The sequence below is a fragment of the Panthera leo genome, chromosome D1 (genome assembly GCF_018350215.1).
Source record: "Panthera leo isolate Ple1 chromosome D1, P.leo_Ple1_pat1.1, whole genome shotgun sequence".
NCBI classification, from domain to species: Eukaryota; Metazoa; Chordata; class Mammalia; order Carnivora; family Felidae; genus Panthera; species Panthera leo.
In genome coordinates, this window is record NC_056688.1 from 67,163,986 (window position 1) to 67,178,161 (window position 14,176).

The 14,176-nt window shown below is 45.4% G+C and overlaps 1 protein-coding gene and 1 long non-coding RNA gene across 14 annotated transcripts in view; one reads left to right on the plus strand and one right to left on the minus strand.

Annotated features, from left to right (window-relative positions):
* The window catches only part of LOC122201037, a 174,954-nt gene that overhangs the window by 90,564 nt on the left and 70,214 nt on the right, over positions 1-14,176 (plus strand). The window lies entirely within an intron of this gene.
* Positions 1-14,176, minus strand: part of IRAG1 (inositol 1,4,5-triphosphate receptor associated 1) — a 119,910-nt gene that overhangs the window by 47,450 nt on the left and 58,284 nt on the right. For 4 of the 12 annotated variants that reach the window (XM_042906910.1, XM_042906904.1, XM_042906901.1 and 1 more), the window contains 8 exons: positions 10,776-10,876; positions 9,619-9,689; positions 7,286-7,459; positions 6,644-6,721; positions 5,823-5,875; positions 5,572-5,619; positions 3,775-4,395; positions 1,890-1,968 (listed from right to left, as the gene is read on the minus strand). In XM_042906910.1, the coding sequence (XP_042762844.1) occupies positions 1,890-1,968; positions 3,775-4,395; positions 5,572-5,619; positions 5,823-5,875; positions 6,644-6,721; positions 7,286-7,459; positions 9,619-9,689; positions 10,776-10,876 (1,225 nt within the window). The remainder of the gene's footprint in view (positions 1-1,889; positions 1,969-3,774; positions 4,396-5,571; positions 5,620-5,822; positions 5,876-6,643; positions 6,722-7,285; positions 7,460-9,618; positions 9,690-10,775; positions 10,877-14,176) is intronic. The other 8 variants (XM_042906902.1, XM_042906900.1, XM_042906899.1 and 5 more) reach the window with 8 other exon arrangements.

Sequence of the window (14,176 nt, forward strand, 5' to 3'; positions counted from 1 at the left end):
GAGAAATTTTCAGCACTTCAATAATAGTAAGGGACTTTAATACCCTCGCTTTCATCAATGGTTAGATGATCAATCTAAAAAAGTCTTATTTTCTGAAAATCAATAAGGAAACATTGGCCTTACATGACACGTTAGACCAGTTGGACCTAACAGATATACACAGAACATTCCACTCAAAAGCAATAGAATATATATTCTCCTCGTGTGCACATAGAGCATTCTCCAGGATAGATCATATGTTAGGGCACAAAACGAGTCTCAAATTTAAGAAGACTGAAATTATATCAAGCATATTTTCCAATAATAATGGTATGAAACTAGAAATCAATTACAAGAAAAAAAATATAGTCAATGAAAGGTTAATATCTATAAAGTTTACATATATTACCAACAAAAAAGAAACAAACCAACAAAAAACCTAAGGCCCAAATGGACACTTGGATAAAGAGATGAAAAGCTAACCTACCCAATAAGAAAAAACAGAGTAAATAAATATTTAAAATGTTTAAATTTGAACTTGCTTGCTGGCAAATTAATTGAAGTGATAGCAAAGTGGCATTTATTGAGTATCTGGTTCTTACTATATTCTGGCGCATAAGGAATAAAAGCAAAGCAAAGTCAATTGCTGGTAGTTCTTAGGAGGAAGAGTCCTCACTCAGTCTTTGCAGGTAGCATTCCACATTGGAAGCAATTTAGTAAATGCAAATGTTTCTATGCTTTGACCCAATGAATCTCAAGCCTGAGAATTTATCCCAAGAGAGTAACTTGAAGGAAGAAAGAAAAAACTACAGGTACCAAGTTGTTTAAAGTAGGGTGGTTAATCATAGTTACAAGAACTATAAACATCTAAAATACCCAATAATACACCCATCAAATGATAAATAAAAGGACAAGCCAAAATATATGGAATTGGTTATGAAATAAGTTTTAAAAGTAGAAATAGGCAATTATATCTACACAATCAAACCAATTGTGAAAAAATTGTAAATACTGGAAAGAATAAAAATTGCTTTTTTCAGAATTTATGGGGTTTTGAATCTTTTCCTAGTGTTTTGAATCTTCTTTAATAAGCAAATTAAAAACTAAAAGTAGAAAAGTATACTTTTCCAGAGATTTCCTCTACAGATGGTTAATTTTTTGAATATAGTACTTTAAAAAATTGTTGGAAATTTTACTTCTGAGAATCTTGTTAATGTTGAATAGGTTGGTGTTAGTTAACTATATTTCAGATCAGGGCCTCCAACATGGTTGTGGCACCCTGGACATGCTCACACAACAATCCTTAGGCAGAAAGCTTCTGTGCTGAGACTAACCACAGGTAGCAAAACCCATAGAAGAGGTGAGCCAGGAGAAAGGGGGATGGGAGGGAGGCAAGAGACCCAAAGTCTTATTTTCTGAAAATGAGTCTGGCAGAGTAGGTAGGTGGGGACTTGAAGGGCCAGGGAGGAAAGGGTTGGGGTCTGTACTTTATGGTGACAGTAAATTAGAAAGCAAGAGATGACTCTGATGTATTGAAAAGAGGAACCGTTCTATTTGGGTAGCTTCCTGGGTGTGAGAGGAAAAGGAAGTGTCAAAAGTTCAGGCCTGGGTCACCCTTCCAGGCCCACTAAGTGCTAACAAGGCTCAGAGAGGACTGGCGGGGTCCGGAAGCAGGGGGTTGGTTGGAAGGAGACAAGTTTAGAAGTTTCCTGAGTAGGCAGGAAACATAATCTGATTCATTCATTTATCTGCAAGTATTTACTGAGGGCCTGCTCTCTGTTTGGCCCACACTTGCCAATGGGACAAAGGCCCTGACAGGAAGTCTAGTATTTACACATTCACCTTCTTTGATCTGGTGAAAATGAATCCAGCACTGGCCTGAGAAGAGCATCTGCCCCGACCACACCTACCTTTTTCCTGCTCAGCTGCTTCGCTAAGGTCTGGAAGCTTGAGCCCCACTAAGTTCTGATTTCTCATCAGGATGTGCTCCTTTTTAAGAAAAGAAGAAAACAACATTTTGGATGATAACATCAGGCTGAACTCATCTCTCGGTTCTGTCTTTGGGCCTGTGTTCACTCAGCTTCATGTGGGAGGTAGTAAGGGCAGCCTCAAAGGTGGTTGGACAGTCATAAAGTGGTGACATATGAAAGGCACCTGGAAGACTGCTCCTCTCCCAGCCTATAAAGGTGCCTGAAAACCCACCATTAGCACCACATTCCTTGAGTTAAGAATTGTCCTTGACATGGTCTGACTTTTAAATAAGCCTGTGGGCCTCTGGGCAAATGCTCCAGCCACACTGTGGCTGAGAGCTATACAACAAACAGAAGCAGATCCCAGGACTCTGGGGACAGGATTGTCCCCTAGATGTGTATGAAGCTCCCGCTGGAAATGATCTTTCTTGAGCTCATGACTGTGCTTTGAGCTGGCTAGAGCCTCTAGCCCTGCTGTTTAGGGCAGTGAATGCCCACTCCCAGGAATTACAACTTCTCTCCCAGTTCCCCAGTGGCCTGTTATGCCATCCCTTGAGTTGTTAAACTCTCCAGACAAATGAGGCCTGAGAATTGCCACCCCACTATACTGCCTGGGGCCACAGCAGTCAAAGTCCAGGAGAGATGGGGATGCCAACCACATGTATATGGCACAGGTAGGCTCACACCTGCTCCAAGTCAATCAGCACCAGACCAGCACTTCCAATGTCTGACAGATTTCCTCGCCCCTTATTGTGCTTACAAAGGGATCTTCAGTCTCACGTATAGCAGGGGCCACTTGAGTGGTTTAGCCCCTGCGTAAAGAAGGAAGGGAAGGGGCCAGCAGAGGGTGCTCATAGCCCAAATGAAAGTAATTGGCCAGGGCCCTTTACCTGTTTCCTTAGCAGCTCCCCAGAACATTCAATTCAGAGCCTTGTGGAAAGTTTCTGAATAGCAATGAAGATTTCTGAATAGGACATGTTGCAATGTGTCCCTGCTAGCACAGAAACCTCCTCTCTTGTGCTTGACCACTATCAGATACCTCTTTTCCTTCCCCATCTCACACCCATTCTGCAGGGGAGCCAGGAGAGCCTTGTCCAGTTCCGGCCATGAGGGTGCCAGGTCCCACCCCGTGGAATCCCAGTTGCCTTGACCTGAGGCCCGGGTTGGCCCTTAACCTCTTCTTGCCCCCACACCCTGTTTCTGTCCCCTACATCGCTGGACACTCCCAATATCCCCCTGCACAGGGTGACAGCCCCATGAGAGACTACTGTGCCTAGTTTGGTGGCCAGTGAAAGTTGGGGACGTCACAGACATTGGAAGAAATTCACCACAGGGGGAGCAGTCCCTCATGGCCATCATTATCCTTGAAGATGGATTTGAGGCCCTTTGTTAACAGGCATCAGGAAGGAAAGCTGGGGGGCCTGGCAAAGGGAAAAGCTATTCCGTCCTTGCCTATCCCAGGCCTAGGCATGACAAGGTGCTCCATCAAGGGCTTCCTGTTTATGAGCTTCCAGCTCTGGCTGGAGAGGAAAACACAGCCCAGTCCTGAGGGCCCATGTGCCCCTCCATATAACTGCCTTAAAATGTGGCTTAAAATGTGGCTTTGTGTGGCAACTATATCCCACACTCACTCACCTGAAACTGGCATTTAGGAAGAAGAGGCTATAGAGTGGGTCTGATTTATCAGGGTAGGGAAGTTTAGGGCCCTATAAGGCCCAAGTCCAGGCCAGAGCTACCTTGCCCCAAGTCCAGCTTGGCCCAGAGATCTGAACCTCAGGAAGGACCTGGAGTGTACACCCTGCCCAGCTGGCCCTCAGGAACCCACCTCTCGGAGCTTAGTCAGTTTCTGCATCCTCACTGGCTGCACTTGTATCTGAAAGTCTTTGAGTCCAGGTGCCTTGGCCAGCTTGCTGCCAGCTTTGCCCGAAAAACGCTTCTCTTCCTCTGCCAGAGGCAGCTTGGCAAGCACTTTCTGCAGCCGGGGGCCAGGTTCTTCAGGACCACTGTCCCAGGAGACCCCCCTCAATAGGGGTGGCCGAGAAGCAGGAGACCGCAGCTCAGCTTTGGAGCCAAACTTTGACCCTGTCGGCTCTCCAGCTGTACCTTTTTCCTGGGGGGCCAGGGGAGCTGCCCCTCCAGAACCCTGGGTTGGACCTCTAGGCAGAGGGTTGCCCTCCCTGGCTGTCTTCAGAAGCACCTTTCCCAGGTCATTTTCAGCAGGACCAGGCTGAGGGCTATTCAAGGCCATTTTCCCACCACTGCCTATGCTGGAAGCTGAGCCCTTGTGTGTGGCCTCAGAGCACTGGAGGGGATCACAGTTTTCCTTTTGTTCAATTGCAATTTCTTTGGACTTCTCAGTTGTGGGAGAACGAGGAGTCAGCCTGCCCTGAGACACTTTCCTCTGGTCATTCTGCTTCCGGTCAGCTAGCCCTTTGGAGACATTCTTCTGAAAGAGACAAGGTAGAGCTAGGACTATAGAGGCAGGCTAGAGAGGAAAGAGGTGTGGCCGCTTCCACTGTGAGGCCTCTGCCCCCACAGACCTGCTAAGGTGCCTGTGTGTATGTGTGCCTGTGTGTGCACTAAGTGCTAGGGGAGGGCTTCTCAGTCAAGTCTGAACCAGTAAAAGGGATCCACAGACAAGCCTGAGGTCTATAAAATAGACAGGACAAGGGGACCTGCCATACACAATTTGCCAGGAACTTCCCAAGGGCTAGGATCTGTGGAGGACAGTGAATAGAGGGCAGCTTGGGGGCAGCCACAAGTTTTGGCCTTGACTCAGTGGCTCTGGTTTCTAGTCCTGACTCTTCTCGGCAAGGACTTTAACTCTTAGGGACTCAATTTCTCATCAGATTTGGTAACCTCTGGAATTATGGAAAATGTATATGTGTGTTTATGTGTACGTGTTATGTTTTTCTGGGAAGAGAATCCACAGCTTTCAATACTTCCTCAGAAAGTTTCATGATCCAAAAGAGGTTAAAGACCATTGAATCAGGTGATTCTTGCAAAAGTGATATCTTTCTGCATTCTTATTTTATTTCCTGAAGGAAACCTGCTTTGTGAGGAGCCTAGAGGTCTATGTTGGGGTATTTGTGTGGCTATCTTGTGTGAGTACTGAAACTCTCCAAGAGAACTCTATTCCAGCCCCAGTTCTAGATGATATTATATTTTATGCTGCCCTCAACACCACCTTGAGCACTTTGCTCTGAGTAGGGGTGGGATCCTTCTAGTGCTCATCAGCAAAGGTGAGATTTTCCAGGCTGCCCCCAGGAAGAATCCTACCTGGGCTGGAACTTTACTGCAATTTTCACTAGAGCTGAAAAAGCAGCAGTCTTGCCTGACTGCTGCTGGGCCTAGTAATCCCCCTGGTTTCTGGCTAGTGGACTGAGTGAGGGTGCAGGGATATAAGCAGGGCCACCATGGAGGTGATCCCCACTGAATCCTGCCTCCTTACCCCCCTCCACTTCAGAATTCCCATCATGATAGGCAGAGGAACCTTCCAGCTCCCCAGTCTTGACCCTCCACTCATGTACACCCACTTGCAGGCTGCCCAGGGCCAGCCTAGGCTTTTGGAACAGTGTATCCCCCACCCGAATCATGCAGATTGGGCAGAGTTCACACTCACAGGCTCGCCAAGATGAGGTGAAGAGACTTCGGCCTCATCCCCCTTCTGCTGGAGAAAGTAAACACAAGTCAGATAGCAATGTGAAGAAATCATATCTCCTCTTGAAATACCCTCAAAGAGGCCTCTAGAGGTAATAGATGTCTCCCCCTCCCAGAACCCTCATCTCAATACACCATGGAGGGTCTTACAGGGGTTAAGTGATAAGAAGAGAGACCAGGTGGCATAGAAACCCCAAACTGGGCCCCTGTTACCTGTGGTGGTGCTCCAAGCAAAGAAGACTCTGGGCCACTGCATGCATCCAAACCTGGAATGGTCCAGACACTGGTGAGTGATGTCCAGCACTCCAGACTGTCAGCTGATTCTTTAGCAAAAACACATCTACTTCCCCAGAATGTCCTCCCCCAGTTCCCTCAGGCCTGGTTGCCAGTAACATCACCATTTGTTGAGTGTCTCCCACATGTCAGGTTCTGTGGTGAGCCCTCATTTAATCAACATAAAAACCACATGAGGAAACTGAGGCAGAGGGAAATCAAGGCCATGTATCCAGGAAGTATCAGCACTGGGAATTGAACCTAGGCTGCCTGGCTGGAGCCTGAGCTTGCCCCACAACTCTGACAAGGGCATGCTGCTCTTCCTGGCACCATGCCCCTTTCTGAGCTGGTTTGAGGGTGTGGCCCCATACACAGCCTAATGAAAGGGAAGAAACCAAAAAATAAAAGAGTGGTCCAAATAGAAGCCTTTCTAAATAAGCTCTGAGGTGATCTCTCTGCAAGTCCTCTCTTAGCAGAGAAAGCACCGGTTTTAGCCTCCTTCCCACAACCTTGCCTCCATCCTCTCCTACCTGGCCTCATCCTGGGCTAGGCCTGTCTCCCCACATGAGCTCAGAACCCCAATAGAAAGTACATCCACCTCCTCAGAGCCAGCCCAGCTAGGCCTAGCTGGGAGCCCTCTGAGGAGAAGACCAAACAGGGGTCCTGACTAGAAAGCCTGCAAGATAGGAGGCCTCCTGCTCAGGCCATGGGAGGGGCTCAGCTGCCACCCAAAGGGAGAAGCCAGGGACACTGGACCTCACCAGGCGGCGTGGGAACAGTAAGCGAGTTGCTTTGAGAGGATGCGGGAGAAGCTCCGGGGCTGAGGTTCAAGGCAACAGCTGTGGAAACAGACACAAACTGGCCAGCATTTGTGAAGGTTTACAACTTCAGCTAAACAAAGACATCCTTTCAGGTATATCTGATCCCTGGGAACTAGGATCGTTTCGTCAGGGACAGGGACTGATTCTGGACTGCCAGATAAGGCTCCTACCGCAGGATGACTCCATCCATGCAGAGTGGTCCAGGAGCCTGTGCACACGGGCATCACACAGGGATTTCTCTCTATGCAGGATTCAGGGAGGGGAAACCCATGCTAAATTCATGGGTATCATATGGGCTAACATTTCTTGGTGAAACAAAAACACAATAGGCCTAAAAAATGAAAAGCAGAGTTTTCTGAACTAAAGTGGGATCAGTATTTTTAGAGCTTCTGAAACAGAGTAAGATGTCTTCTTCTCACAAGATTCCTTCCACAGGACTCAGTCCTCCTAGGGTCTAGAGGCCTGGGGGCAGGCAAGTCAAAGGCCACCTCTTGGAAGCAGAGCTCCCACAACTGGAGCCTGGACCTCCCTATCCCCCACCCCACCTTGGACGTGCTCAGGGCAGCCACCTGTGTATCCTACCTGACTGGGAGTCTCCGGGGCAGCTCTTGGACTTCCTCCCGCGGCGAGTCAGGAATCGTTCACTCACCAACTTGGCTTCTTCCAGCAGCGCCAGGTTTTTCTTTTTGTCCTCCTCTGAGATGCTGATATCTGGCAGCTGGTCATGTACTAGGTCAATAATGTGCCCTGCAGGGTCTGCAGTGGGAGGGTGAACATGGGGCAAGAGCCATAGGATCCTTGGTCCCCCAACACCCCAGCCCAGGGAAGCTGTCCAGAGTGGACTCAGCCAGCCAAACATTGGCCCTAATGCTGGCCTAGGGAGACAGATAGGGCTGCCTGTAGTCTGTGGCTGTGGCAAGTCCTCTGCAACAGGTTCCCAGTACTGTCCTAAACTCTGCCATTAGGGAAAGCCATCAGGAGCTCCACCTCTGTGCTGTTTCCCTAGTGTGTTCATCCTTCAGGTCTCTGTTTCTTCAACAAGCTAGTGAGTTTAAGATGTGTGGATAAAGGGAACACTCCAAAGATCATGGCCACCTTCCCTCCCTTCTTTCCTCTACTCACATTGTCTACCCCCATCCTTCTCCAAAACTGCCTCTTCTCCAGCAGGTCTTCTCTGGGTGAATGACACCACTTTCCCCAGCTGCTCAGAAACATGGAAGTCACTCCACACTCTTTCCTCAGTCTCTTCACGTCCCATCTACTGATCATCAAGTCCTGATCATCATTTACCTCATAAATATCTCTGGAAATTGTGCCTCCTCTCCATTCTTGTTTCTTAGATCTCACCTGCACAATTACAACAGTCACTTCCTAGGTCCTTTACCTTCAGGCTCTCCCCTTCATCCCATCTTCCACTGCCTATCAGAGTGATTTTCCTAAGAGCCATATCTGACCTTGCAATCCTCCTGCCTTACCTCGTCAGGATTCCTCATGGTCCCTAGTCATGTGCAAAAGCCAAACTTGGCCCAGCACTTTTGCCCATCCCATATATTTCTCCTAAGCTCCCTCCCATCCCCCTTGGTGATGAATAGCTCTCATTGTGCCTCTACAGCCTCCCTTTCCCCTTCTTCTGGTTGTAGTTCCCCATTTTGCTTTGTATGAAACCCCTCTGAGTCTCAATTATGTTAGTTAGGAAGAAGATAAATCCTATCCCCCACCTCACCCCAGCCTTGGCCAGTCAATGAGTTCAATCTCCCTGGCCATAGTGATTGACTCAGGGATGCCCATGGGAGGCCAGGAAGAGGCAAGTCTTAGAATTGTGTTGAGTGTACAGGAAGAGGCACTCTATTTCCACTGATGCAACATAAGCCTGGAGTTGCTGGTAGCCATTTGCAAACAAACAAACAAACAAACAAAAAAACAAATGAACAAACAAAAAAGAAGCAAACACATGAAACTGTAGAGATGGGATAAACCAATTACTAATGACCCAACTTGAGCACCTGGATTCAGCACTCTTTGAAACCACAAAACCTGGCTTTTATTTATTTTTATGTATGAATGTATGTATGTATGTATGTATGTATGTATTTTTGGTGTAAGAGTTTAAGTTAGGTTTCCAGCATTTGAAAGAGCCCTGACCCTAATACACACATCAGAACATTCAGTCACTCTGTTACTCTGTTATGGTTCCTGCATCTCCACCATGTTGTTTCTTCCACCTTGAATGCTTTTTCTTCCTCTTGTCTGTCTGTCCAACTCTCTGAGGTACAACTCAAATACTCTTTCATCTGGAATCCCTATCCAGCCTTCCCCCTCCCCAGACAGAATTGGTCCCCTTCTTGCCTTAGTTTCCCTAACACTTCTGTGAAGGGCCTTAAAATACAGTGTCTTGATTATATCTGTTCACGTCTTAGTCTGCTCATAGACTATGAGCAACATGAAAGCAGAGACCAAATCTGTATGACATCTCTGTTCCAATGGTCCAGAACAGACCCTGAGAAACCACTTGGAGAATTAACTGGTGGTTGGGGCAGCCATGCTTGCATTCAGGCACGTACCTACCTGGATGTGGGCCTTTCTAGCAGGAGGTGGAGGCCTCTGCCCCCTGAACCCCAGAATTGAGCCTCACCCAGCTGTATTCTCTTTGACTTCCTCATCTTTTTCTTTACCCCCTGGCCTTGTCTTTTTACCAAATAAATTATAATTAGATATCATACTTCTTCTGGGCACAAACACAGAGGGGCAGACTGACTTTGCCCTCTTGGGCTCATAGTTATGGACCTGCCTGAGAATTAAGAGAGGGGAAGGGGCTGAGCCTGGCTAAGCTGCCAGATCTTAGCCTTCCTGCTCAAACACAACTTCAGCCGGACCCTTGTCTCTACAGAAATAAGATAAATTGGACTAGCCCTTACCCACAGAAGTCAGTGAAACAGTGGAAACCTTCAAGTTTCGGTGAGAAAGCCTCCTATGGGGACTGTGAGCTCTGAAAGACAGAACAGAGTCATCTTGTTAAGCAATTTGTCCACAACTGGTAAACACACAGATACCTGTATATTCTTTCAAAGTCGTCCTACAGCATCATCCTTCAAGCTTGTCTAAGCTTGAGAACTTGTTAGAAATGCAAATTCTCAGGTTCCACCCCAGACCAAATGGATCAGAAATTCTGGGGGTGGGACCCAGACATCTTGATTGAACATGCCCCCTAGGTGATTCTGATGCTTGCTAAGGTTTTTGAAACACTTCCCTAAGGAAATGTAACTTTGACTATTTACTGTTCATTAGGGCCCAGACTGAGTGAACATCTAACTGTAGAAAACTCATAAAATGTGAATAATTGTCTGGAAGAGATGTAGATGATTTCTGGAGAAGAAAGATAAAAAACAAGGTTTCATTGTCTTGTGGAATATTAACCTATTTTATGTCTAACTTAGCGATCTTATTCCAGCATTCTTTTCCTCCTCACTGATTATATACATATTTCCATCTCTTATATCCTCTTTTGAACTGGCTTTGTTATCCTCATGGTTCCCTTGTCAATGAGTTCAAGAAATCTTTGACACATGCTCATTATATATCTGTATGAGAATGATCCTTGTAGCTTTTTGGAAACTATACTTACACAATCTTATTCCAGTTAAACCAATGCATGTACTAGTGCTGTGCCAAACTGAGGCAGTGACATCCCTGTGCATATGAGCCAATGTCCTTGGCTCATCTTCCACACAGGACACACTTTGGCCAGGGGCAGCATTCTCCAGTCAAAGACTCATATCTCTCAGGTCTGTTTGTAAATATCTGGGCAGTTATTATACAAAACTGCCTGCATGATTTGTGCTTTTCTTAAAGTGCAAAGAGCCAGATCCAGGAGAAGAAAAATAATTTGGGGGTGGGGAAGATAATGGAAAAAATCCCAAGCTCTTTCTCACATTTGGAAAAAGTGCTTGATTGTATTTCATCAATAAAATGATCAATGAAGAAGATCTATCTATCTATCTATTTATCTGTTTAATCCTCATATTGTAGGGAATATTGTTCTATACAGCACAAAGATTAGGCACATGGAATGTACCTGTTGACTAGGTTTTTATCAGTTTCTCCTTCTGGTGAACTGGCCTCCCCAGTCAGGATGATGGTAGGTGGACTGCAGGATATTTCTGCAGTGTGAGGGCCCTGGTGGTTCAGAACAAAAACACAGATGGAGTTAGACTTAGGATGATGGAAGCTCCCAGGAGGTGGAGCTAGAGCATTTATTCCAGTATTATGACACTCAGAACCATCTTGATAAAGGTTGAATGCAGTTTATTTGGATTATTCAAGGGGGGAAAAAAGGAAAGCAAGAAAGTAAAAACGCCATTTCTCCTTCATTCCCCAGCAAGAATTCACTGAGCTTTAACATGTTCTACTTTTCATGCACCAAGTTTTGGGAACCTCTAAGCCACCCCTGGTTAGTCCTCACTAAGAATCTAGAAAAAGAATGGTGCAGAGGCCTTAGGCTGCAGCCAGCCAGACTGGGGAAGGATGCATCCACACATTCCCGATATTCACTGAGAGCCCATATTGGGATAGTTGTGACATTTTGATAATTTAATTTGTGACATTTAATTTGTATAACCTTGAAAAATGTTTATCTAATTACACATTTCTGAAATTAGGACAAAAGTTATTAGCCAGTACTTAGATTTTTTAGGTATTTCAAAACCATTAAATAAAACTACTAACAGTAAACATGAGAGATATTCCATTCTGGGTTGGTGAGGCTGTAGTGAAATCAGTATACGGTTACACTGTGATGGTTGTGTGAATGGTAATACCATATCTGGACTATAATAAATATTGGTTGAGTGAGTGAATAAGTGAATCGAATAAAGCACTATAGGGTATACAATAAGGTCCATAAAGATGCATGTCAACTTGCACTTTCCCACACCTAAGTGTACTGGGGATAAAAATAGGACTAGATAACAGTAACACACAGTGTCTCTCTGGTTCTTTTGCCACCTACTGTTGCTGTATTTCCATCTCAGAATCATTCCCAGTTATGTCTGGGCATCTCTCTAGGGGTCCTCTCATATGTACCCTTATCGTTTTCCTTCTCTTCTTCCCTGATCCCCAACCCCCTTACTGATGTGTGCTGCCAGGGCTCTCTGTGAACACCACACAGTCCCTGCCAAGACCTGTCTCCCAACACTCTTAAGCATGTCACATTACACCACCTCCCACTGTTGGTGTGGCTTCCTGGAGCTTCAGAGCAGTGGGTCGCCATTGCCACTTTGAGGACTGTGTCCTTCTGGAGCTAATGGTCCTCCTGAATCCATTGCCTGGGGGCTGCCCTCACAGACCCAGGGCTGAGCTGTGTTCTTGAGCCCTTAGTGTATACGTATTGACTCTTTGCAAGGTTGGTGGGGAGGCCTTCTCTCCTTTTCTCATTATTACTTGTTGTTAAGTGGGTTCCATATGGTGCTATCTGTACTTCTTAAATCCCACAATTTTTAGTGAAACCAGCACTTCCCATTTTCATTTGTATCTCCTCCCCTCCCTTGGCTTCAAACATAAAGACTGGACGAGATAGAGAGTTGTCTCAGAGTCAGGCCAGGGAATGCCAGATCCCTGTGTTCCAAGACCTCTTCAGCTGGAGAGAGGTGCAGGGATTGGAGGAGGTGGAAGCACTCAGAATCTCTGAGCACATGGAAGGAAAGTTTGGGCAGGGACTTTGGCTAGATAGGAGGAGTAGAAAACAGTATTGCCTATTGGAAGAATCATACAGACCTGTGCTCAAATTTATGCTCACCATCCACTAGCTGTGTGTCCTTGAGCAAGTTATTTAACCTCTCTATACCCCATGATCATAAAATCTAACTCACAAGGTTGATGTAAGTTTTAAAAATAATGCTGAAAAAGCACCTAGCACATGACTGGCATTTTCAATAAATAGTTTTATTACTGTCATATAACTTTTCTCTCTCCTTCAACAAAGACACTTTAGTTATCCATCATGTGCCAGGAACAGCTTGAAAAACAAAGACCCTCAAGACCTCACAAGCAAGGGATACAGAGAAGTAATGAATACTCATAATAAATTTAAGCTGAAAAAAAATGGACCACATTCTGTGAAAGTTCAAAGGAAAAGAAGGAAAACTCATCAGGGGAGTTGACGACTCTCCAGAAGAGAGGACATTTGAGCTAGGTTTTGAGGGATGGATGGGAGCTTGTAAGGCAAAGATAGTAGGGAAGAGGTTTTGGGCAAAGGGAACAGCATTAGTAAAAGACATAACTGGGCATTAGGGATTTATCAGTGTAACTGGAGTGTGGATTATGGGGTATGTAAGATAGAAAAGTCAAGAATGGAACTGCAATATTGTGGTTTATAAGAAAAATATATATATATATAGTCATTCAGATGACCAAAGTATATTTCTCATATATATTTGGTCTTCATCCACAGTTTCTAGCTCATGGCTCCCAAGACCCTTGGAATTTCCTGAGCAATAAGAGCAATGGAAAAATCTCTTCTTATAATATTTGGTATCTTATAATATTTGTCCTCAGTTCTGAACTCCCTTCAGAGCCATAAAGGTGAAATGGGTGTCTTTTATTTATAACAAGCCCTTTTCACCACAGCTGAGTTTATGTTAATGAAGGTGACTTTTGCAAGACATCTATGCATGGAAGTTGGTTGCCAGGGAAACAACTATGAATAGAGGGTGGGAACTTTCAGTCCCGCCCCCTGATTTCTGGGGATGGGAGAGGGGCTAGAGGTTGAATCAATCCCTGATGGCCAATGAGTTAATCAATCATGCCTACATAATGAAGCCTCTAAAAGGAGGAGGTTCAGACAGTTTCCATGTTGGGAAACCAGAACATTTCCACATGCCACTATGCTACATCCCAAGCTCCATGAGGACAGAAGCTCCTTTATTCAGAATCTCACCTTGTGTATCTCTTCATCTGACTGTTGATTTGTATCCTTTAATATACTTTGTAATAAATCATTAATCTAGTGAGTAAATGGGTTTTCCTGAGTTCTGTGAGTCACTCTAGCAAATTATCAAACCTGAGGAGAGGATCATGGGAACCTCTGATTTCTAACCAGTCTATCAGAAGCACAGGTGACAACCTGAACTTGTGATTGGTGTCTGAAGTGAGGGTAGTCTTGTAGGACTGAGTTCTTTACCTGTGGTTCTGATTCTGTCTCCAGGTAGGTAGTGTCAGAATTTAGTTGAATTCCTTGACACCCTGCTGGTGTCAAATAATTGCTTATTTGTAGGGGGAAGACTACAACACAAACACACACACTGGACTTGGATGCAGGAACCTAATTTAGAGGCAAATAATGGAAATAGAATAAAAGGATGAGCCAGCTTCTGAAGGACATTGGGTGTTATTCCAGTGAATTTGATTTTTGTGGTTTCACACATGGAGAACACTGAAGGTCAGGTTTGGGAATCACTTGACCACCCAAAGAGAAAACAT